This window comes from Falco cherrug, chromosome 11 (genome assembly GCF_023634085.1).
Source record: "Falco cherrug isolate bFalChe1 chromosome 11, bFalChe1.pri, whole genome shotgun sequence".
NCBI lineage: Eukaryota > Metazoa > Chordata > Aves > Falconiformes > Falconidae > Falco > Falco cherrug.
Window position 1 is genome coordinate 17258750 of NC_073707.1, and position 26072 is coordinate 17284821.

Genomic DNA, 26072 nt, shown 5'->3' on the forward strand with positions numbered 1-26072 from the left:
CTCCTGCCCCGCCCCTCCTGCAGCGCGCGCGCACGGCCCGCCCCCGGCCCCGCCCTCCCCGCTTCCACCCCGCGCGCGTGGCAGCCCCGCCCTCCGGCTCCGAGGGGGGCGGGCCGCACGCGGACCGCGCCGCGTCACGTGCAGCCAACCGCCGCGGCCGGCGCCGCTCGCGCGAGGCCCCTCCCCGGGTGGGCGGGGGCAGCGGCGGGGGGAGGAGGCCGCCCCGGCGGGGGGGCGGGCGGCTCGCGCCCACCTCCGCGGCGGCGGGAGCGGCGGCGGGAGCGGCAGCGACGGCGGCGGCGGCGGCGCCCCTCCCCCGGGGGCGGGGCCGCCCGGGCCGGCGGGCTGCTGGCGCCTCCCCCCGTCCCCTCCCCTCCCCCTCCCCGCCGTCCCCTCAGTAACTTGGCCGCCTTTTATCGGGCGAGCGGCGAGGCGGAGAGTTTATTGGTGCCGGAGCTGCGGCGCGGCCGGGGCGGGGAGCGAGCGCGGCGGAGGGCGGGGGGGCCCGGCCGGGCCCCGGTCCGGTCCGGTGCGGGACGATGCTGCGGCTGGTGTCGCTGAAGTTGGGGCGGCTGTACCGCTACGTGAAGCTGGCGGTGCTGGGCAGCCTGGCGGCGGCGCTGGTGCTGAACACGCACTCGCTGCTGGCCTCGCTGCAGCGCAACGAGCTGTCGGAGCGGCGCTTCCTGCAGCTCAATAAGTGCCCGGCCTGCTGGGGCACCAGCTGGTGCCGCAAGTTCCTCAACGGGCAGCTGCGGCTGGAGAGCTGGGGCCGCCTGCGCCTCTTCGACTTCTTCAACGTCAAGAACGTCTACTTCGCGCGCTACGGGGAGCCCCGCGAGGGCAGCCGCCGCGTCGTCCTCAAGCGGCTGGGCTCCGCGCAGGAGCTGGCCGACATCGACACCAAGATCTGCCGCCGCGCCACCGGCAGGGGCCGCTGCGACCTCCTGCAGGCCCTGCACGCCACCGAGTTCGCCAGCCTCAACGGCGACGTGCGGCTCCTCACCCCCGACGCCGTGGAGGGCTGGTCGGACCTGGTGCACTGCCCCTCGCAGCGCCTGCTCGACCGCCTGGTCCGCCGATACGCCGAGACCAAGGACTCGGGCAGCTTCCTGCTGCGCAACCTGAAGGACTCGGAGCGCATGCAGCTGCTCATCACCCTCGCCTTCAACCCCGAGCCGCTGGTGCTGCAGGTAAGCGCGCCCGGCGGCCCGACCCCGCCTGCTCTCCTTGGTGCTGCACTGCCCCCGCCGCTCGGCTGGCCCCGGCCCCGGCTGCCGGCCCCGTCCCGCCCGAGCCCCGCCGCCCCCCGCCCCGCCGGGGCCGGGGTCCCCTTGGCCGCCGTGCCGGGCGCGGGGGAGAGCGGCGCGGGGGGGTCGGACGGCGGCGAAACGCCGGGGGCCGCCCCTCGCTCTTTGCCCTGACAGACCCTGCGTGCCGCGGGGCCGGCAGCCGAGCGGTTCGCCCGTTCCCGCGCTGGGCGGGGGCGTTTCTGTGTCTCGCTCACTCTCGGTCTTTCGTTCTTCCTCGACGACTTTGTGTGTTTCCCTGCTTTGCATCCTCCCCGGTGCTGCCGTGCCCCAAGGCTTTTCACTCGCTCTCCATCCTTCCTGCCTTTCCCATCTAGGCGGGGACCTTGCTTGTCTGTTCGGCGGCGAGTTCTGGAAGCACGGTGGGGTGGCACGCAGTTAGGCAGATGCTTTCTGGTGCATTTATGCCTTTTTTACAGTTAAGTGTCAGGCTTTAATCCTATGGCGTCTCCAACAGTACATATATTCCTAGGTAGCAGTGGGAGTCGGTGATTAGTTTCTTAGGTTCTCATTTAACAAGCAGGGGGTAAGAGACTTTACCATAACGCTGTTGTGCTTTCCTTGTCAAAATCTGACTCGTGTGCTGTCATGTTCTCCTGTGCAGTAAAGACAATTTTTGGCTTCCTGTTGATAAAAATTAGAAACGGGCATTTCATGGCCTGAAAAGAAAGCGACAAATGAATGGTATTCACTTTTCAGCGGTTACGTGTTTTATATCCTTTAGCAAGGGGGACTGGTTATGTGCGCAGACCAGAAATTTGTGCTTTAAGATGTTATGTAAGTTTTAAAGTGAAAAATTTGTAGGAAACTCTTTCATTCCGTGGCACCGCTCGGTTGCTTCTGTTGCATATCTACTTATATGTGGAGCTTTGCATTTCAGCTCCTACCCCTATATGCTTGGAGGGCACTCCAAGTATGTCTTTAGTGTCCAAGTTTGGACTCAGAATTGTTTCATCTAACTACTGAACTGTCCTTGCCTTTATCCAGTGTATGACAAAAAGAATATTTGCAAATATGTTTCAAAGCATCGCTGTTATTACTGTTATAAACGTCTGCTGTTTCTGTAGTGAGAGGTCAAGAAATACCTAATGCTCAAAAAGCAGTGCTGCAGGCTTTACCCTGCAGCAAATTCACCTACTGATTAATTTCTAGAAAATGCCTTTATGAACTCTACTTAATTAAAAATATTTTTTTGGGTAGTATACCTTCTGCCCTTCAGTCTCTCCATGTACAGCTCTTGGGTTTTGTTTTCAAAGTAAGTTTCCCCTTTGCTTCTCAGCAGATCCAGGGTGCTGTATGTGTCTCTCATTTTGCCATAAAGTTGCTCTTGAGCACAGTGAAAAAGGAAACTCCACTTAAGTAAGAAAATCAAATCTGCTTTGCTTTCCTAAGTATATTTGGAAATTCTTTTGAGAATCAATTTGTTTTGGCTGCATTTCATGCCACTCAACAGTTTTGGTTTTGAACGCTGGTTCCAACATACTAAGCATAGACGTACATGGCCAGAAAACAGCTCTGTATGTTTCTTCATAATTTGCAGGGTGAATTTATTGTGTTACAGACAAAGGGTACGGCACAGCTGCACCATTTACTGTTGCGGGGTGGATCAAAGGCAGCGGGCAGCGCTGATTTAAGAGCCTTGATTTCTGTCAGCTTCTTGATAAGCTGTGGATGAGCCCTGAGGCTGTCAAGCAAATCTGTTGAAGAGATGAAAATCTTTGGATGTGAACTTAACAAAGGACTTTGCTCACCATTTATCCTAGCGAAGGTGCAGCTGAGAGCAGAGCAGGTCAAACTGGAGGGAAGTGAGGCAGCCTTTACCAGTCCAGAGTGTGGCAAGGTTGTCTGTCACCTCTTAACAGATGAAAAGTGTTTTGCAGAGTCTTGTAAATTTTGATGAATAGACATATGCTGGAAAATATTTCTGGGGAACTTCAAGCCAGCTTTGTGTGCTGAAACACTCTTAATGTATTCTCCAGAAGAGTATTCATCAACTTTGGTAATGGGTACTGGAGGTTTGAATACCTTCCTTTAGTTGGGAATGAAATACCTTAAATATATGAATCTGAACAAACACTTCTCGTTTGCATAACGTCATGTACCACTCCATTCTCAGCCTCTACCCAAGAAACACATAAGGAACGGATAAATTCTGTGTTATGCAGCTATTGCAACAGCAAGATGCACGGCACACTTTATGAGGGTTAAAGTTACTTTACAGAAGTGAAAACTGACTGCTGAGAAGTTTGCTTGTATTTGTAAATAAGAAACATTAAACATCTTATGGTATAGTTTCTGTGGTGTTGGTGAGAGCAAATATTGGCATAGGAATGAGACTTGTAGGCTGATTTCTAAAAATCAACTGCTTCCAACAAAGGAAACATGCATGACATCATGAAGGATCAGATTTTGATTTTAAATAAATAATCGGTGCATTTAACTGGTGCTATTTGTCACCAGAAGGCACAAGGAAAAGTATTGCCAGTTTTTGTCTTGAGCTTTTCATGAAACGCTATTGTGACTGTTTAAAACACTGTCACAAATACAGTTTTGGTTCAGAAGTGGACATGACTTCTAAACTCTTGGTGTCCATTGCATTAAAGTTTTGTTTAATTAAGTTACAGGAGCAGCCACGTGTAAATAGGCACTGAATTTTAAGCCCGATTTTTAATTTATAATAGAAAAATTGTGAGTCATCTACTAGAGCTAGTTACCTGTGGATTATAAAATGTTTTATCAGAGATTGGGATTAGCTTGAAGCCGATTTGGAGTATGGATTATTCCTGAAGTGGTGTTGCTTACCAAATGCGTATTGTCACAACTGACTTAGAGCTTTTGCTCTAGGAAGTTTTCAGGTGGGGCTTTGACGCATAGCATGATGTACTTCAGTTACAAGTCTCTGAACAGTAGTAAACCAGTACAGTTTTGTATAGATTGCTTACTGTAATCCTAGCTCAATATTTATATTTTTTATAGCTTTCTTGTTATTATTCTTTATCCACATTTGTTAAACAGTTGCATAGGTGTACTCAGTGAAGAATTCAGCCCCTTTTGCCATTTTACCTCATGAAGCAAATGGAAGGACAGCTACATTATTATTTGGTACAGTTTACATCTTTTCTGGGTACTAAAATATTAAGAAAGAATTATTTCACCTGAAGTGTAAATGTTTAAGATTTAACTTCTCATAGGTTTGGGGTTTTTCCTTCCTTTTTCTAATAGTCCTTTTCTAAAAAGTATTTGCCTTTATTGCAGAAAAGTAAGTTGTGATCTGTAACCAAAATTTGCTACATCTAAACCAATATTTGTATATAAACATGAACAGCTTATTCGGACAAAAGCAACAACAAAACTTGCTGATGTTCCCTTCAACTCTCTTAATGGAAAACAGAGTATTTTAAATGGGAATCACCTGGAGGATAGGATCTGTGCATGGCATCTAATTCATATTTGAATATGATGACTTTGTATGTCAAATACTTGCAAAGATAGGTTGGCAAAAGTGGCCTTTTGAAGAAATAGCAATACTTTAACAATAAATGGGATTACAGACTGAGTGCAGTGTGAATATTTACTTCTTCCAGACCTCTTAGAACCAGCATGGATGTAAGTAAATTTATCCTCACCCTATGACTTTTAATAAATTGCTCACCTTCTAGTTTGTCTTTTAAAAAATACTGTAGTGGAGAAGCTTTCTGCATTTTGTTTAACCATGATGTGCACTCAAATAAGGATGTTACTTAACTTGATGAAGTAATGTGATTAATTTTTATCTTCACTGGCAAGTTGAAACATAAACTTACTGTTACAGAACCAAAAACGTTTTCTGCTTATCGTTCATTTCCATAAAGGATGAGATTGTTCAATCTTTGGCTCTTACACAGATTCTTCTTCTCCCCCCCCCGGCCCCCCAATTCCTAACAAGATTTTTTTTCTGAAACCAAGGCAATTAAACAGAAGGATTTGGGGAAGCAGTTAAGCTTTCTCTAGACTTACCTGTTATTTTCCATAGAGCTCCTGCACTGATCTCTGTCAGCCTTCAGATTTCCTGTTTTGAGCCACTGTGGCTATCTCTTAACAGTTTTTGAGCTGCTGTCCTTGTGCCACCGTAGCTGCCATGCCATGAGCCATGGTATGCAACCACGCATTGTCCAACACATGAAGGCCTGTGGCAAAGTTTGAAGTTCTATACTTAAACACCTCCCCCCCACCCCAAAAACAAGAACACAAGAACACCCCAAAACCAGGGCAAAGTGGAGAATTCCTTGTTATGAGAGTTGGGGAAACTACAGTATAACTCACTAGTGCTGAAATAAGAAATTGTTTCTAGGTTAAAAAAATGTGTTTTTCAGTAAAGGAGTTGTATTTCTCCTAATATTTTATGGTTAACTGAAAAGACAGTTTACGTCTGTCTTGATGAAACTGAAACGCAGGTTCTATAAATGGTTGTGGCAAAAGTGCATCTAGAGCTGGTCTTGCAGTACTCAGTCTTGCCTTTGTGCTGGCTGTGGTATTGCTGTACAGTACTGCCAGATGCACTATTAAAATGACAATGCATTTGCTTTGTTTTCAAAGTGCCGTGCTTTAACCCCAGCTGGCAGCTGAGCCCTGCACAGCTGCTTGCTCTCTCCCCTCACAGTGGGATGGGGGAGAGAATCAGAAGAGTCAATGCGAGAAAACTCGTGGGTTGAGATAAAAACAGTTCAATAAAATAAAAGTAAATGGTAAAGCAAAATCTGCGTGCACAAGCAAAACAAAACAAGGAATTCATTCACCACTTCCAGGTTCCAGGCAGGCAGGTGTTGCCAGGAAAGCAGGGCTCCACCACGTCTAACAGCTACCTGGGGAGACAAACGCCATCACTTTGAACGTCCCCCCACTTCCTTCTCCTTCCCCCAGCTTTATATGCTGAGCATGACATCGTATGGTATGGAATATCCCTGTGGTCAGGTGGTGTCAGCCTTCCCAGCTCTGTCCCGTCCCAGACTCCTTGGGCACCCCCAGCATGAGGGCTGGCTGGGCAGTATGAAAGGCAGAAAAGGCCTTGACTCTGTTTAAGCACTACTCAGCAATAACAAAAACATCCCTGTGTAATCAACACTGTTTTCAGCACAAATCCAAAACATAGATCCATACTAGCTACTATGGAAAAAAATTAATTCAGTCTCTGTCAAAACTTAGCACACAAAGTAAACCTGAAGTTTCCAGACAAACTTTGCTATTAAAATAAAAGTAAATAAAATGCTTGCAAGTAATGTGTTGGGTTTTTCTTAAACTATAGAAGGTGTCTGTGAATTACATCTAGACTGCATTAATGCCACTTTGTCTTGAGCCATAGCTTTTAACAACCTGTTTAAAATAGAGAGTCTTCAAAGAATGATGTTGAGCGTTTGTATCTTGTATGTAAATTACAAGTCTCAAAGGCTTCTGTTTCTAACTCTAAGAAAAATTCCAATACCTATGTGGAAAACAGCAGTATTTCTGCATTTTTTAATAGAATGTGTAAATCATTGCCCATCCCTCAGATACGTATTTAGCTTTCAAAATACTTAAGATTAATGGCTTCTTCTCACAATTTCTGATCATTGCTATACCTTCTAGGGGAAAAAAAGCCTCAAACCAACAGCTGTATCTCTATTCCTAGTATAATTACTCTGCGTGAACAGTCTGCTGCCACATAACCTAAAATTCTGGTTTCTCTTCATGTTACCATTACATTTTCTGTTTTGGTTTTGTTATGCGAAGAACAATCATTGACATCTGGTAAACGTATATTAAACATTAACTGTGATGTGTGTGAAACAATTCCTTGTGCTGAATTCACTCAAAGTAGCAATTTAGCCACATGTTTTACAGAATTATTTTGCTGATCCATATATAACTCAGTAAGAAGTAAATGGGCAAATTTTCTTGCCTGGGATTTCTCTTTTCTTTTTTTTTATCATACAGACTGTTCTAGTCATAGGTTATTTTCTGTAGTTCTATTCTAAATACACTAGTAGAATACCATCTAGATTTAATACTTTGTGCCTTTTAAACTTTCCTCATTACTCAGTTTGGTGTTCCTGATACATAAATTCCTATGCTAAATACCAAGCAGTAGATTTAAGGCAGTTATTTGCACTGCCTGGTATGTCCTCTAGTGGACTTCTATTATTGAAGTCCTGGCTTATACAGATACTGGCATTTTGACATATTGAGTAGTATTTAGTGGGTAGTATTTTAAAATGTTGAATATTTTCCTCTGATCTTTAGGAAAAAGTTAAAACTTAGGTTGAGATCAATTGTTACTAGTCATGTTATCTGCAGTTGCTTTGAAGCTTTTTGGTTTTCTGCAATTTCATATATTAATTAATTTTAAAGATGCACTGTAGTCTGCTGCAGACAATTATAGAACATGACTACCTGACAGTCCGTGTCGTCCCCCCCCTTTACTCCCTTGCAGTTGGATTATTTTTTTGTTTGAAAGCTATTTTTTCTTTCTGCAGTAAACATAGACTAGGCATAACAAATGTTTCAACAAGTGCTACTCTATGAATACATTGATTTTGATTTTTATTTTCAGGTCTTTTCTTAAAATTCTTTCTTGCAGAAATCAGTTCTCTGACGCCTGTAGAAAAGATAATTCAGAAAGCAAAGGATTTAAATTTTAGGTTTTAAAAGTGAGGCTTTAGTCTTTCTTGATTCCTGTTTTGCATACTTCTAAGTATTGTGGAGAAAGATTAATTTGCTGTCTGCCCCTGAATTTCCATTGTGTACATTTTTAAAAAGAAATGAACAATTTTTGTTTTTTTTAATTAGAATTGAGTGGCCTCGTGTTACAAGAATATTCCACTAACTTAATTGTATTGAAAACTGAAGAACTACTCTTTGCAGTAGCATATGAGTATACGTATTAGGCCAGAACTGGCTTGTACTTGTCATGTTACCGTATTTAATTATGTTCCTTTAAATGATCAAAACTATTTTCATCATTCCTTCTGGTGAAACTTTCCTAAAGTGAAGACGTAAAAGTAAAGTATAAAGAAAGTTTTGGAATACTTTAGAAATGCTTGAAGAAGTTATTGTGGGGTATGTGTTATGATGAATGACTATATTAATGTAGAGGCTCCTGAGAAATCACTAAACAGACTTAAACAGAAATCCTCCTGATAAATTGTAACTCCTAGCAGTTTTCAGTAATGCAAAAAAGGTGCGTTACCCCACTTTCCAAGCCTTGAAATACCAATGTTGTCCATTTGCTTCTGGTATGTCTGATGTAGAGGGAGATCTATGTTTTACTTCCCTGAATTAAGTAATTGAGGCTTTGTTTTAGTCTTTTCAATTTTGCAAGTGAACTTTCAGAAATAAGACTAGGCCATCTCTGCTAGAACTTCTTCATAGTGGTATATTCTAGACTCATAACTGATGGGAAGTACATAGTCATCATTTTCATCTGTTGCAAATTTAACCTGAACAAACTTCTATGACATACAAGCTAATTTGAACAGGTACCAACCAATGTGGCATTAAATTTTCTGTACTATGGTTATTGCATTTAGTCATTATTCATTAATTTGTTTGGAGAAATGACATACCTCTGCTAACATTGTGAAATACAAGTTTTACAGTTCAACTTAATCATTGAGCAACGTGTAATTCTAAGTATTTAGAGTTGTCTGCCTATTTTTGTTCTATAATGTGTCAAGTGAACCTGCTACCTCTTGTTGGTGTTAATTTTATGTGGTGACTGATAGAAATGTAATAAAACTGAACAAAAGTCAACTAAATGAAAGAATCATAGTTTCAATGGGGATACTAATATTTGGAATGAAATCCAGTCTTCCCTGTGTGTGTAGGCTATATATATATATGTATATGCCTAACTTCTGTGGGAGTTTCAGTTGAATGTCAAATGATTTGGCATATAGTTAAGAATGAAATTGTTTTCATTATAGTCACTAGCATTCACAAATACATTTGAATACGTATCTTCTAGAACGCAGGTCCATTCCTGACAAAAGAAGGCATCTGCGTTCAGGCTGTGCTTTTTAACCTTCTTTGATCTGAAAAGTTTCATAGTAAAATGTGACCTCTAGCTCTTTGTGGTTTTAGAGCTTTACCTATTTGCCTTGGTGACTAACACAAGTGCTACTTCTGTTTACACTGCAGAATCAACAGTACTCTGTGAAAGAGAACTAGGTTTTTTCCTTTTGAGGAAGAGCATATTATAAATGATACTTCCCGTGCCAGTTTGTGCCGGGGCAAACACAGTTCAGTAGGATGGTTTTAGTGAAGGCATCACAAAGAATGTAATTTTGCCATGAAGGTCCTCAGGGTCATAAGTAGTAGGAAGATAGGTCCTCACTCTGGTTTGCATTTTTTAATTATTATTATTTTTTCATCATATTTAAGGTGTAGCTCTTTGTTTGGGTTTCTCTGGTTTTTGGTGGTTGTTTTTAGTTTTTTTTTTTTTTTTAGATGGAACTCACTTCATACAAAAATTGGTAGTGACATGTAGCATCTTGTAGAGTAGGTGTGAAAATGAGAAGTATTTTTTAATGGTATAGGAAACAGTAGCTCAAATATGTCAGCTGTTTCTTAAACTTCTGGCTTTTTTATTTTACTTGATTATTAGGATGAATTATATGCTTGATTATGATAAACTAATATTCTTTTAAGTGTTTAATTAAAAGGGGATTTGTGTTATTGCAGACTACAATAGGCTTTATCAGCTTCAAGCTGGTGAGTCTTCACTGCGTGGTCTAATTCAGAGCTCTGAACATTCAAAACCAGTGGCAGACTTGTATATCCATCCTCTCGTGTTTAGACAGATGGAAGTGAGGAAGACAAATGCACTGATAGGGTGTTTTATGCTTCAAGGAAATGATAAATTCACCCTATTAATTCTCAATATTCTGAAATTATAGTGTATTTTTTTTTAAAGACATAAATGAAAGTATTATTCTTTCAGGAACAAAATGTCCTTTGTCCCTTTGATGGTGTTTGTTCAGGTTTTTAAGCCTTGCTTAGAGAGGTATTCTGTAGCTACACTGATTAGGGCAACTAAAAATTTTTTTTGATGTATGTGTCTCTGGGAATGGAGGTAGCAGAATTTTTTGTCATATTTACTGGTTTCCATCCTTCCGTTAGAAGATTATACATATTTCTCTGTGAATAGAGAAAGGTAACGACTTTAATGAGGGAAAACTTACTAAGCTACCTCTTTGTAGTTTGTCATATGCACTACTATATTTTAAAACAGTTTTAAAAGCTTAATTGTCTGTGGTTTCCATGGATTTGCGTGTATATTCGCAGACAAAATGTGAGTGGGTGCATCAGAATTGCAGATTCTTTTGTCAGATAGCTGATTCTGGTTTTGAGCAAGGGCTTGGTTTTTATCAAAGTTGTCTAATACACATTTTTAAGTCTCCAAATAGCGTATTCAAGTACAAAATTATCTTATGAAATATTTATGCTACAAATAATTTGATAATTAAAAACTAAAATAATATAAAGCCTTTCTCCACAGAAATCTGAAATTTTTGGCAGCTACCCGCTAAGATTTTTGTTTCTAAATGCACCTTGTTCATGGAAGACATGTTTAATGACTGTACAAATTTGTTTTCATGTCTTACTGGCTTTCAAAATTTGAATACATGGAGAAAAAAAATCCTCAAGTTAGCTGCAGTTTCATCTAGAAAGATGCTTTCAGAATAGAATAGTGCAAAAAGTTACAAATCTCTGCTTGCAAAGACAACAGATCTGCACTTTAATTAATATTCGTCAAATTCACTGAGTGAATATAAAACTCCTGAATGAGGCACTTGTACATATTTTTACCCCCTTCTTCAGCTGCCGACTTGGGTAACGAAGTGTAGATGTGGCTGTTACATGCCAGTTGGAAGGGAGCCAAAACAGAGGTGTTGTTTGTACATGTGCAGATGTTGGCAGGATTCCCTGCACTGCTGTTGTCAAAGGATCTTTTTATTTCCACAGAGTTCTAAATATATCTGTGTTACAGTATGGCATGCAGATATTTTACTAGTAATGTCTGGGATGTTCACTTCTTAATAAACCAAACTGCCCCTAGAATTTCTTGTGTGAAATGAAATTCAGTGTACGTGGCGCAGGAAGCGTGATGGATATGTTTTGAAGATCAGTGTACCATTGTGACTAACGCTGTACTTTCAAAATCAGTGTAATCCCATTACATAAACCCCTGCTGCTGCTGGAAAGGAAGGGTCCTCTTAGCTTCTCTCCTGTCTTATGCACGTGGCTGTTCAGGCCTTCTCCCTTCCTTTTGTCAGTACTAGCATGATGTGGTGATGTGATGAGCTGGATCAGGCCACTGATGCAGCTGCACACCAGCCCAGCAAGTCCCAGGTGCATTGCCTTCCTAATGACATGAAAGAGGGAATTGAAATGAGTGTGCTTGATGGCTTGGGAGGGATGGACACCTTCACTTCCAATGGTAGCATGGCTTTTGCCAGGTTCAGCTGTTTTGGTTGAATTTGTACTTGGAAAGGGAGGCAAGACATAAACAGAGCAGGACTGGAATATTGGGAAGGAGAGGGGTGGAAAAGGAAGGAGTGGGGTGGTCCAAAGTCATAATTACCTAAATATTTCACCATCATTGCTGTAGCAATTGAATATGTTGCAGTGAGTGCTGACAAAATGCAGCATTATGAAAATGTTGCACAGTTAGTCAAATCAGTTAAACTTGTGTTTAGCAGAAAATTTTCTCCAATTTAAGATACAAATTTGACTTTATGAGATATGGATAAGGTAGTCTTGAATAATGGGTACTGGACTGATAGGTACACACATTCTGACTTCCCCAGTACTAAGCTGTATGGATTTTTCCCGATGGATACCAGTAGGCGGTATTTTGAATTTTCCTGTATGCCCACTGGTACCACTCACTGGAATGAAAAATTTCTGCTTGCCCGGAGTTCTCTGGAGGTTATGCCTTAGCACCAACTCCTGCTTGCTTCTTCTGAGTGAAGTTGCATGTTCCTTTGTAAATAAGTCATTTAATTGGATGGACAACAGCCACTTGCTTATTGGTTTGTTCCAATACTGATCCAGAACGGAATACAGGAAAGATAACTGTGCAGGAAATCTCATTTAGTGGCCTTTATTGATGCCACAGGCATGAATTTTCATTATATTTGTCTGTTTGTAAAATAAGTAAGGAACACTGAATTAGCACACACTTCATTTGTTGGAAGATTATTTTGCTTGCAAAATAAGCAAAAAAAACCCAGAAAAAAAAAAAAAAAGCCAGCTTCTTAACTGTGGAATGTATCTTGCCCTGAACTAGTGGATATTTGCCTGTACTTACCACCTTCATAAACTGCCCTGAAGCCTACAGATTAAAAAAACCTGAAGACTGCTTAAAGTCATCCTTATTGCATAATAGATTCAGTTAGAGAGAGAGATTTAGTTCTGCTCAGTTATATAGTTTCACAGCTTGAAAATGTCATACTGGTCTCAAAACCATCCTATTAGTTCTGTATCATCCTCTGGATTTTTCACGACCAGATTTGCCTATGTGAGTAGATGGGTAAACAAAATAGAGTAAAAGTCCAGACACTTAGGCACCCCAAAAACTTTGAACTTATTCTGTTATTAATATGGGTCTGATGTCCTTTTGACCAACCAAGAAAGGTTCCTTGCAGTGGTAAACATAGTTATGTCCTTTAAAATTGTCTTCTATGCTTGCTATGTTAGAAGTTAGCTTAATGGCTTTTGCTGTTAAATGGCAAACTATGTCAACAATATATATATTTTAATTTCTTCACATGTGCTATATAGGCAAGATTTGCTGTGTAGAAACTTTGAAGAGTCCTTGAAAATTCCAGAGGACATCTTGATCCAGAGTAGTCTGGGATGGATGCTCAGCTTGCAGGAGGATCCTATTATCGAGCAGTGTTAACACATAAATGAATGGATATTTTTACTGTCTCCAAATTACATTTAAAATATGAAATAGTTTTAAAACTATAGATGAACAAATTGAAGTGTTTTTAAGCATTCCAAGCAAGGGCTGCTGGAAGCTAGGTACAAGTTAACCTGGTACTTGGCCTTCATTTTACATATGGGCTCAATTAGGGCCTCCATAACATTTATTAAATGTGTTAATCATATGAAACAAAAAGTGTTTTAATGACCATTAAGCCATGCCCTTTCAACAAAAGCCACTTAAACGTGAAAGTGGGCATTTTTCAATTGTGCAAACTAGAAAGCTCATCTTCTTGATGAGAGTAGCTAGATAAGTTTAAACAGTGTGTCATAACATCATAAGGCTTGTATTCAGAATGGGAATCTTAAAATGGTAACCTTGCATGCTCTGATGCTACCTTCTGTTAAGTATTTTATGGTTTTGGTAATAATACTTGCCTTAAGCTTTTCTGTTCTTACAATTATAAAAATAAAAATTCAGTAAAGGCTGCTCTTGCGCTGGAGAACTTCAGGTTCTCCCCTGCCATGTGATCAGAAGTACTCTGATGCCTTCTATTTGACGGGTATATATATTTGGAATAAGACATATAAACAGTCCTTACTTGACATGAAAACAGGGAAGGGCTCTGAGTAACTTTGCATAGAAGTTGGCAAGGTCTGTGCTTCCAGAGCAGAAACTTCGATCCCAAATCTTCTCTCTCTGAAAGGCCTTTAGAAGAAGGATGGCAATGAGCATGCTGTAGGAAGGTGAACTGGTTTGCTGGGCTGGAAACTCTCCGAAGTGAGAGCCACGTGGAGTGTTAGAGTGACCTTCTCCAACATCAGGGGCATAGAAATAAAAACAGATGCCCAAATCTTTTCTTCACCTTCTTTTCTGGGGAGTGGAGGGAGCACTGTGTGGACCCAATCATAACTGTTCCTTTTCCCCAGTCACCTCTGTATAGTTTTGCACTTCTTCAGACAATGATTCAGAATGGGTGAGAAAGGAATTGTAGCTGCCTATGAATTGCTGGGAGAAGTTGCACAATGGGAGTAGTTGTGTTTCCCAGAGGCTTTGATGTGCTTTAGCAAACCTTTTCATTAGTAGCATTTGTACTTAAAAGTTCTGTAGCAAAGACTCCAGTTTTGTAGTGAAATAGTAGATTGAGACAATCTCTCCACAGGATTTTGTTTCGTATCTCCTGAAACCTGCAGCTATTGTGAAATTCTAAAAATTCCATATAACCAAGAGAAACTATTGTTGCACTGCCAAGCAAGTGTTCCTGTTTAGCTTTTACTTCCTTTGTGTTTACCAGCAGCATCTTTTAAAAGACAGAGAAGACAACTATAAGAATTTTCCTCTTGTATATTGCTAGAGCTTTCATTGATCCAATGACCTTTTGGTTCAGAGGCCAGTTACTAGTCTTTTTAATGAAACTTGGTTCCTGACATGGCAGCATGCTTATGCAGAAAACAACTAGTGAAATATGCAAGCCAGTTCTGTGAGTAAAGATTGGAGTGCATGTGGGTGATTTATATTATTTTATTGGCTATTGTGATCTTAGCAATTCTATTTTTGTTTTGTTTTTTTTTCCACACAACTTTTTTAATTCTGAATTTGAATTGTGAATTGAATATAGTTGTAACTTTGCTGTTTGCATTTCAAGAATAAGTATTAATTCTTTGGAGTAGATGTGGCTTGCAATTCCCCGTGTATACAGGGCTTCTAGGGTTTCTGGCCAACATCGGTATTCTAACTTTGCCTTAGCATCAGCTGATGCCTAGTGTTTAAAATGATCAAAACTTCATCATCAAAGGAAGCACAGACGTGGGTGAAATCAAGGATTGTTGTAGGGGAGGTGTGGGTTCTAAGGCTATGGTGATTGGGTGTGTAAGCACTGTAGCTTTTCTAATTTTTTTAAAGTGGGATACATCCACAGATGGGTGAGTGCTGGGCATCTCTTTCCTAACTGGTCTTTTAGTTCAGATCTGTCCTATACAATGTGTTTCCTTCCAGTGTCTCTTTTCTCAATTTACCATAAATGTTTTCTGCTGCCACGGATTCCAGGAGGTATAAAGCTTCCATTCAGACTGAAACCCACCATGCTGTTCAGCCCAAGGGTGGTAAAACCTTTGCGACACAGCAAGGTAGTGCACAAGGAAGGAGCATGTGCACACAGTGTTATCTCCTAATTGTCAAAACTAGTGTACATCTTATTCTGAAAGAGTGCTAACTTGTATGCATTTGGGGCTTCTTCATTTAATATTTTAATGCTTTCTTCCTGATGCATAGTATGGAGGATAACTTTTAAATACTTGTCTGTTTATATTGAAGTTTTAGGGCACATTCAGCACACCTGAAGTAGGAAAAATATGCTGGTGAGCTGTTTTTTTTGTTGGTTTTGGGTTTTCTTTTTAATTGGTTGTAGTATGTTATTACTATCAAGTCTTTTATGTTAACTTCCAAGAAAACTAGTACTGGAGACAGATTTTACTTTTGATAAAAATGTTACGTGGCTGTGTGTAATAACACACAGGGTATGTATGTAGCAATTAATCAAGGGGTATATTGCTAAGGAGTATTATAGCATAAGAAACCCTAAACTTTCTTTTATACCCTAATCTGTTTTGTAGTTCTTTCTGTGAGAGATCTTCAAGTGAGAAGATACTCAAAGGTATACAGCCAACTGGGAAGAATGAGAAGGGGGTTATTGGAGAGAAGGAGGTGTCACCTTTTAAAGCTTTTTCCTTCGGGTTATTAAAAGAATTGGTTTTAATTGATATCAGATGCAAAATTATCTTGATGGGAAATATACTTGCGTTAGTGCAATAGATGTGTATAAAACTGCAACAGAAAAAACATAGCTTGTAGAATTGTGCCTGCGTATGTAAATATGTGTGTATATATAGTATATGGAAAGCTAGATATGGGTTGTATGTATTTCAGGTCCTCCAACTCCTTACCCTTTAGTACTCCAGCAGGGCCTCTTGCTCACGTAAATGTATTTTGTGGGGTTTTTTTTCTTTCCCTTCAAAACCTAGAAGGATCTGGAAATGTAGTGTTGATGGGTATTTACAGACGCCTCTTCTAAATCTTATTGAACAGCCTTTTGAAATCAAAGCTGTTTTGTATTGATGAAAATTTTTTAAAATCTTTTCATATACAGAGTTTTCCATCTGATGAGGGTTGGCCATTCGCAAAGTACTTAGGAGCATGCGGAAGAATGGTGGCCGTCAATTATGTTGGAGAAGAGCTGTGGAGTTACTTCAATGCACCGTGGGAGAAACGAGTGGATCTGGCCTGGCAATTAATGGAAATAGCTGAGCAGCTGACAAATAATGACTTTGAATTTGCACTCTACCTCCTTGATGTCAGCTTTGACAACTTTGCAGTTGGACCGAGAGATGGGAAAGTTATCATTGTAGATGCAGAAAACGTTCTGGTTGCAGACAAAAGGTTAATCAGACAGAGTAAGTGTCGTCTTTTTCTCCCCTCATCCCACATCTCTTGCTTCTTTCTCTGCAAGCACAATATTTGAAGTATTTATACTTGGTAAATACCCATTTTGTTGGCTTTACAACTAGACTACTAATTAACAAACTAATTAGCTTTCTTCTGCAATTAGACTACTAATTAACTTGACCGATTTGTCAATTTTATAGAGGGTTGAGGTTGCCTGAACTTGATTTACATGCACTTTTAATCTTTGTAGTCCTGCTTAAATGGAGAGGTGAGGGCAGGAGGAGACTGTTGGGACATGGGATGCATTTGTGTGGATGGATGGACAGATAGATGGTCTGGCTGACTGTCTTCTCTACCTTAACTAAAAAAGGGAGGTTCCTTTCGTCTTTTCCAGATATCTGTAAGGATGGAAGTCTTGACTTTCTATTTTCTGTGAATGACAAGACAGTCTTACTGCCCTCTTTGCCTTATTTACATATCCTGCCTCTGGTTTGCTTGTTCAGGTTGGTGCTCTGTAATAATGGAACTGAAAGAATGGGTAATTTTAGTGCTGTTTCCAAATGGATATAGTGACAATTTGTTCATCTTCCTGTCAACTGTAAAAGCTCAAAGCAGTGCCAGCAGGAAAGATGTTCGTCAAAGTTGCATGCCGTGGGTTTATATTCCATTTGAGCTTACAAGGAAAACTTTACAGACCTAAGGGCTAGAAACATTGAAGACAAAACCCTAGATTCTGCAGAAGCCTATGGCAATAGGCCAAGTGATTCCAGTTTGCTTTGGGTGAATCTTTTTTTTTTTTAAGATCTGCAAATAGACTTCATATGTTGTTCTGCCAAATTAACTTTAAGACTATATTTTCTATCCACACACTTTTCTACAAGGAAATATGTTTTATGGGTTTTTTATTGGTGGTGTGGTTTTTTTTTTTTGGGGGGGGGTGTTTGTTTTTTTTTTTTCCTATTAGATTTATTTTATGTTCTCAAGTATCTTAGATTAAAATTATCTGATCCTACCAAGAAAACCTTTTAATGTATTGGATATCCAGTAAATTTACTTTAGTACCTATGGGCCACACAGATAAACTTTCTCTTTATTTTATTTTTTTTTCTTTTTCCACTCTCTTAAAGTAATACTACTTTGACTTCTCAAGCATGTCTGAATTGCTCAGGCACAAAGATGACCAAATGCGTTCTGAAAAACTTGATACGTACATGGAGTAGGATCATGTAGCTTGTTGCAGAAGCTGAATGCTGAAAGTAGTGTCATGCTTGCATCTGTTGTCTATAGTTATCAGACTGGTTTGGATCTAATTGGGATTTTGCTGCATGAATTACAATCTAACAATTAGTCAAGAACATGGAAAACAAATGAGGGCACAAGAAAGTTCCCAGTCTTTTTATAAACTTGCTATTCAATACTGATTTAATTAATCTTCTAGAAAGTTTCATTAAACAGTCTTTGTCCAGTGTGATTTAAATGCCTGTTTAGATATTTGAATATGTACCTTCTGCCCAACTGCACTGTATGGTAATATCTATTTGTACTTTGCGTGGGATTTCATATTTGAGTTTGCTGAAGTCCATCTTCCCCATTCTCATTTGTTGCTGGCTTCTTTTCCGTTTTGAGTTTGCTGTTTGTTGTACAATTTTTGCATCACTTATTTATAGTCTTAGCAGTCATCCTTCAGTATGCTTTTTTTTTGTAGACTGGCTTATAGTGCACCATAAATGTGTAGACCAATAGTCAGCTCAGAGACCAGCAACCACAGATAAATCTTTATTTGTGCATCACATTACTAAAAGAGATCAGCACGACTATGAGACTCCATGACAAGGACCTCTTCTTCAATCTGCCAGTAATCTAGATACTTATGATGAAAGTTTTCTAACAAAAAGTAAGAACTCAGGAGATTTCACACTTAGTAACTTCTTATGTATTATTATTGTATAAGGTATTTTCTGTAAATCAGGTTTTAAGTTAAAGAAAGCTTTGTGGCAAGGCTGCTAGTTACACCTTCAAATTTTGATAACTTCAAACCTACGTGTAGAGTGTTTATACATGTACATAAATGCCACTAGTTTTTTTGAATTTTTTTCTTTCTTCAGAGATTATATGTAATTTATCTTTTTTTTTATATGCACTTCTTAATTACTACCACATCTAAAGTAAGAAGTTTGAAAAGAATGTTTCAGAAGTTTATGGTAATTACTTCGCAATGGTTTTTTTGGTCTTTGGTGGACCACTTGCCAGCGTTAGTTCCCAGGGCAACTGGAGAAACAAATCTGTGTTGCTAAAATAATGTTGCTTGTTTATTTTTCTCTCAACTTCAGCTGTGGATCATTCTCTGGTACTTGTGTTTGCTACATTTTTTCCTCTGTGTCTGTGTGTGAATGTAGATTTCATGTATTGAGTGTGCTGGTTTTTCTGCTTCCCTCTCTTTGCTATCTATTTTACCCTGTTTCTTTCTTTCCCTTATTTTTTGTACTGCCAGGATCATTTCAGCAGAAGGGTATATCAAACTGCCAGATGCAATCTTAGACTAGAATGTTTAAGAGTTCAGCTAAACAAAGTTCGTTTATAGTTCACGTATTACCAGTTTGCTGTGTACTGAGCTTCTGATTGTATTCAGACACACATACACTCTTTCCTTCTCTTTCTCACTTTTTTTTTTTTTTTCCTGTGTCCTTGTATTTCACAGATAAACCCGAGAACTGGGATGTATGGTATGAAAGCAAATTTGATGACTGTGATAAAGAAGCTTGTCTGTCGTTCTCAAAAGAGATTCTTTGTGCTCGTGTCACTGTGGACCACAATTATTATGCTGTTTGTCAGAACCTTTTATCAAGACATGCCACATGGCGTGGCACTTCTGGAGGACTACTTCATGACCCCCCAGCTGAAATTGCCAAAGACGGCCGACTTGAGGCCTTGCTGGATGAGTGTGCCAACCCAAAGAAGCGATATGGTAGATTCCAAGCTGCAAAAGAACTGCGTGAATACCTTGCACAGTTGAGTAACAATGTGAGGTAGTCCACAGAGAAATTTTTTTTTGCAACACTGGCTAAAACACTATTGCAAAGACAATTAGAAAATGAAGTTTTGAACTTAAATACTAAAAAGAGAAAATAAAAAAAAACCAAACTAGTTTATCAATTTTCTAAATACCATAAAAATACAATTTTATGGTGTTATAAGGTTTCTTTGCAAACAGACAAGGTACTTACTGAATTAAAACTTGAGCTACTATTGACTCTCCTCTCTAACTATTTAAAAGGGAGTAGGTCAAAAAAGACTGTGATAGCTTAATTGACAGCGTGTGTGTCAAAGGGTACTTTACATAAAACTGCATTAGTTTCACAGTTTTGTGAAGCTGATGTTCTTACTTGGAAAGTCAAGTTAGACTGATGGCCTGTTTTAAAGGCCTTTTTCCTGACATCATTGTCTCATTTTTGTGTTTGTTTAAACACCTTGAAGTGGCATTTACATCCAGTTAAATCTAGCTGTCTTCATTCTTTCAGATTTAACAGGCTTTCACATTGTTGTGGTGCAGTACATTCCTTCTGTGAGTGCAGGATTCCTATGTTTACTGTCTAATTTTAGGGGGTTTTACACTGTATTTTACTATGCTTACACATTGTGCATTTTTTTTTAAGATCATCATAAATTCATATGTCACTTGAACTAACATTCACTCGATGTCTTTTGTAGTTTTGCCATTGGAAATATCACTTAATGTAATTACTGTACAAAACTTTTATCCATCATGCCAGTATATACACGTAACTGTTTAGCAGGAAATCATGGTATGAGCAAACTCTTATTTTTAATGAGATAATTAGAGAATTGGAGAGACACTACAATAAAAAGATTTCTATTAATTTGAATTGGGGATAGAGGCTTGACTAAAAATAAAAGTTCACTAGTCCAGTGTAGTTAAGCATAAACCAAAGAAAATGGTTCTGTTTATTAGTTTCTAAACAAATAGTAAAGAAAAAAAGCTATACCGTAGAGAAGTTAATAATGCTCAAAATTCAATTTTAGTGGTCCTTGGTTACTGTTCGAAGAACTTTTAAAACTATGTGCTTATACTAGAAGAAACCCCTAATTTTACTAATAAAGTCTAGCAAGTTAGCAGTTTGTTTTGCACCATTCCCAATTCTGTTGAATTCAAGCGTAATGGAGGTTACTGACTAGTCATCTTTAGGTTTACTAGCTAAATTAAGCTGTATTCACTCTAGACACCTTTTCTTGAATAAGTCTGACTGTTCCCAGTGCAGTTAAAATTGATTTGTTGAGGTATGTGTAAATCTGGAATTGTTCTCATAAATTACAGTTTTTATAAAAACCTCAGTTACTGGACAAGAACTCACTTAAAAGTTTGATCCTACCACCTGCGTGCCCGCGCCCCCCCCCCCCCCCCCCCCTTTTTTTGTTTTTAACACTGCTGTAATGCTTCGTTTTCCTGAAGTCTTATTCATAAACAGATACTCTTAGGGAATGTACGCATATTACTTCTTGTAACAATAATGAAGGAAACTAGTATTTCTTAAATGCGTGTATAAAACAGTATTTCCTATGAGCTAAAAATAATTCTGAACAAGGTAGTGAGTGTGTGCTACTTTGCTCTTGAAAGTTAGAATGCCTCATACAGCATCAGAAGGCTGATGGAAGCTGTTGCTTTACCAAATTGCTGCAAATGCAAGGTCAGGAAAACAGCAAACTCACTGGCTGGCCCTTCTTTCTCAAATCTCAGAAAGTGGAGCCATATAAAGATGCAGAGTGCTCTTTGGTTTCTTAGGTGACTATATTAAGGATATTTTTGAATTTGAAATTCGCACTTCAAGTCATCTTTACTTATGTAGCCCTAATTTGCTCCTAATCCTTTGTCTCATTTTCTGGAACTGGGATGCCCAAGGCAGCTTTTAATTTTCATTTCTCCCTTTCCCCCCTTTCCCTCATTTGAAAATGGTTTTACATGATTGCTCTGGCACAAGCTGTCAGAGAAGGTTCATGTTATTTTTCATCATAAAATCCACTTATTTGAAGAAAATAGACTAGCCCTCAGACTAAATAACACTATGCTACCATAAAAGCCTTGACTTATCACTAAAGTTGATTTTTAGACATTTACCACATTTCCCAGTGAGCGAGTGGAGTATGATTGTTAAAGTTGTAAAAGAAACAAACACTGCCAGTTCTGGTTACTACTCAAGGCAGTGCTGTAACTGCCAGAATGTCCTTCCTATCAGATTTTGTTTGGGTTTAGTTCCCTCAGAAATAAATTACTAAAGCCAATTATAACAGGAATTTGGAACTTTAAAAAAACAACACACAAACCAATACAGGGAAAACGTTGTGGAGAGCAATAAATCTTGTTCCGTTTGCACCTATCAGATATTTATTGTACAATAACAATTTATATTTTTAGTCATTGCCCATTATTATTGATGAACACGGTGAAATATTTTTGAATGAGATGTTTGGGGTTTGTATGTGCGTTACGATTGTCCTTTTGTACTGTAAGTTACTGTTTGATTGGAATATTTTATCAAAACTGTCTCCCTGTGCCTTTATATTACAAGAAAGTTGTTTCTGCAACTTCTAATGATATTAATAAAGAATACTTTAAGAACCTCATCTCAGACATTCATTTTCAGATCCGTAAGTCTCTTCAGATTGACTTAGTCTGGGATGTATTAAAAAATACATAGAACTAGTTTTTGTTGTGTTCCAGAATGCACTATTGTCAAAAGTGACATATAGGAACTTTTTTTTCCCCCTCATTCTTTCTAGTAGACTGATCAAAAGTATGAATGACCGGTGAGGAATCTTTCTGTTTTGGAGACTTGCTTTCTTAAAAACTTGATCAAGCCATATCTTTCTGTTCTATTAACTGAAAGAAAATGTTTTTGAGTTAAGCAAGTTGATATCTTCTTTCTTTATTGTTTGAGAAACTTAGTTTTCCTTGTATTTGATCATTTATATTGCTAGTACCACTGTGTCTTCGGTACAATATTCTAGCAGTTAATGTAACTTAAATACATAATGACTTTTGATGTTTCGCTTTTACTCTGTTTTTTTCAGCGACCAATTGCATTTGAAACTAAGCCCTGCAGTTGTTCTCAAGTATATATTCCCTTCTGACTTTCTGAGCTCAAAACCACTTGGATTTTTTTATTTTTTTTTAGTCGCACTGCACTTACATGTCCAGGAACTGCAGACATGCAGATTGAAACTTGTAAACTTTCCAGTCAAGATAGTTAGGATCTTAAGAGAAAAACAGCATGAATAACTGCTGCATTTTTTGTTTCAACAGTTTGCAGAATGCAGCATAGCCTGATCCTGGTTGCCTTGAACTTCAGGACACGGGGTATCTGGTACTTTCTTGCCAGGTACATTTTCATTGTGAGATATGCTTCAAGTATGTTAAACTTTGTATGCTACTTGGATTTAGCAGAAAGATTAGATTAAATGCAATATTCTTTACCTTTATTAAAGTGGAGACCTTGGCTACCTTAAAAGGCACTAAAATGTTTTGGTTCTCCATAGTCTAATATTTCTGTCAAACCAGCAGTGGTGGTTTCATGGATTCCTGTTTTCCCATGTGACATGTCTGAATCCAGTACTAACTTCTAAGCTCTTTTATTTGATATCTGTGTTGTTTGAAACCTGTGATTTGGAGTTCAAGATAGATTGGAGTGTGAGACCTCTGTAAAATGCACGTCCAGTGCGTATCAGAAAAATGTTCTCTTTGGGAGATCTATTTCTCAATTTGAAGATCTGGTATGCAGCCTGGTTAAACAGCTTTTGAAGTTCCTTATGGTTTCTTTGTATCTCGGTCTTCCCATGCCTTTAAAAATCCAGTCATTTTTTATTTTATCAAATAAAAACTCGATTGGTCTTGATTTCACCTGCTTTTTTTGATTGAAGTTGCATTATACAGACTGCTAATTTATTTGATAGCCTTCATATGACTAGTACACTCATTATTAGTGTCACTGTTATGTCACCTTGGATGTGTGCCAGTGGTTCTCTTTTCCTGTTTCCTTACTTCCAGATCATGGTCAAAGATGTATAACAAGTTTAAATAGACCATTACCTCATTCTCCTTTAATGAACGAGAATGTTTTAAAGAAATTTTTCCTATGGTGATTTGTCATTTTTTTTAACATGACTCTCTAGATCTGACAAGTATTGGTTTGCCTTGGGTACTTCTAAGCATCACATTCCATTTTATGTTTCATACTGAGTTTTACGAACATGTTTTACTGTTCTTCCAGGCAAAAGCCTTTTGGTAGTCTGACTTTACTGTACACTACATTAACGAGCTTTTGCTAGATGCAGAAAGGCCCTGTGGCTGCTCGCTGTTTTTGTAGAGTGTGCATATGATGTCAGGACAATGAAGACTCTGTAGGTTTGGCAGCTGATGAGTCTGTTGTTGCTGTGCTGGTAGTATGGGAATATACCTGCTCTGTGTGGTTGAAAAGCTAGACAAATCTCAGGAGTGTTATTAATGAACATTTGCCACAAATACTGACTTGCGTGTTCAGGTTAGAGCACGAAAGGTTCTGACATCTAAGGCTGGTTTTTCTATTTGGTGGGTTAACTCCAGTGTTCTGAGAACAGCAGTGTGGAAGCAGAATGTACTTCAAAGCAAAATAGACTTTATTGTACAGCTTGTGTTCAGGTAGAAAGAAGAGCATTTTTGGAGGGGTGGTGGTTTCAGGTAGAAAGAAGAGCATTTTTGGAGGGGTGGTGGTTTCAGGTAGCTTATTAGTCAATTTCAACACGCATCTTTCTATTCTGAACATAATTCTTTTGCATATGCTTAACTTGTACTACAGATTCTAGCTTTTGGTATTATTAAAGGGGGCTTAGTGTGGCCATTTAGTGTGCGCTTCATGTAACCATAGATTCCCAAATAGATGCCCTGTATCTTTTTAAAAGAATGAGATTTTCAAAATTTAGTGGTTCTTTATTTTGTGCTTTTTTTCCTCCAAAATTAGTTCTGAAACTCAAAAACTGAGCAGCTGATTTAATTGCTGCCAACCATTAATGAAGTTTTAATTTTGACTTTAAAGTTCTCATCTTCTTTGGTTGTTCAGGCTGGAGTAGGAATATCTGGTTTTCTCTAAAATCTAGCAGTTCTCAGTGTGCAGCTGTCACCTGGACCTTAATAAATATCTTTTCCATACAAGAAAACTTAGTTTTCTTATTTTGTGGGGATTTTTTGGCAGTTTCATATATTAAAACTTTTCTTACTGTTGCGAATTGCAGTTTCACTGTGGGAAGAAGGGCGTACGTCCGTGTAGTGAGAGCACAAAGAAATAATGATCCAAATTCTGAGAAGTAAAAAACTGGGAATATTTTGAACTTGCTGACTTCAGTGCCTCACAGTAGAAAATAAGTATACCAATAATGGGCCTGATTATTTCACTTCTTATAGCATATCAAGAGCAGTTTTAGTTGTTTATTTGGATAGACTCATTGTAGAAACTGTATGTTGAGAAGGTTCAGCTTAACATGCTCATGTTTGCTTTCCTAAGGGTAAATTTAGAGCTCTGGCAGAAAGTAGATCCAGTGTCAACAGCTTCTAAGAATGACTCTCTTTAAGGGAGCTCTTCCTTTATCAACAGCCAGCATGCTCAGTGAATGTGGAGAAACTTTGAACAGTAAATGCACAAAGTTACAAAAATATGCCAAAGCATACTTCGGGTTTTAGTTTCTTGAAATTCTTCTACTTGTTATCTGGTTCTAATATGGAGCATTAATCAATACAATTTTTTTAAAAAAATAGGTTTATTTTTATATTTGTTTACTGTTTTATAAAAACTGTATGTGTGAACGCCTGACTTGCTTTTTTTCAGTCTGGCAGCTGTTGCTTAATTTGTTTTAGAGGAAGATGATACTTGACAAAGGATGGAAAAACATGTTTCTTTCTCAGGCTACAGTTTTAATATTCTTTGACTTACATGCTGTCGGTTGTGTTTGTTTTTGTAGGTGGTGATGTTTTGTTTAAAAACTTCTTAGTTTACAAAGGAGGAGAACTTCACAGGGAAGATGAAAACAATTTAATAGCTATTGCTTCAGCTGTTCACCTTCCAGTCCTTCTCAGCTGTACACAGTGCTACAATTCTTCCCAGTCTTTTTGGCAGATACTGTCAGCTAATCCATTACAATTTTTTCTAATTACTTGGAATACTGCAGGTTTTTTTCTGAAGACATTCAACGAAACTTTATATTACAGTTTTTGTTAACGTCTTTGTTCGAAGGGGTGGTATTTTGTCTCTACCAAAAAGTAAAATTATGTGTACCTATGATATTCAATGATGTTTCCCTTTCTTCTCTTTATATCCTGTTTATTTGTGCTATAC

At 39.1% G+C, this 26072-nt stretch overlaps 1 protein-coding gene across 1 annotated transcript; it reads left to right on the forward strand.

Moving 5' to 3' along the window:
* The first annotated feature begins 230 nt into the window (after positions 1–230).
* On the forward strand, positions 231–23603 carry DIPK2A (divergent protein kinase domain 2A). The gene is made up of 3 exons (XM_055723827.1): positions 231–1193; positions 16403–16706; positions 19397–23603. The coding sequence occupies exons 1-3, from the start codon at positions 540–542 to the stop codon at positions 19726–19728; spliced, it is 1290 nt and encodes a 429-aa protein (XP_055579802.1). The 5' UTR covers positions 231–539; the 3' UTR covers positions 19729–23603.
* Positions 23604–26072: the final 2469 nt, after the last annotated feature.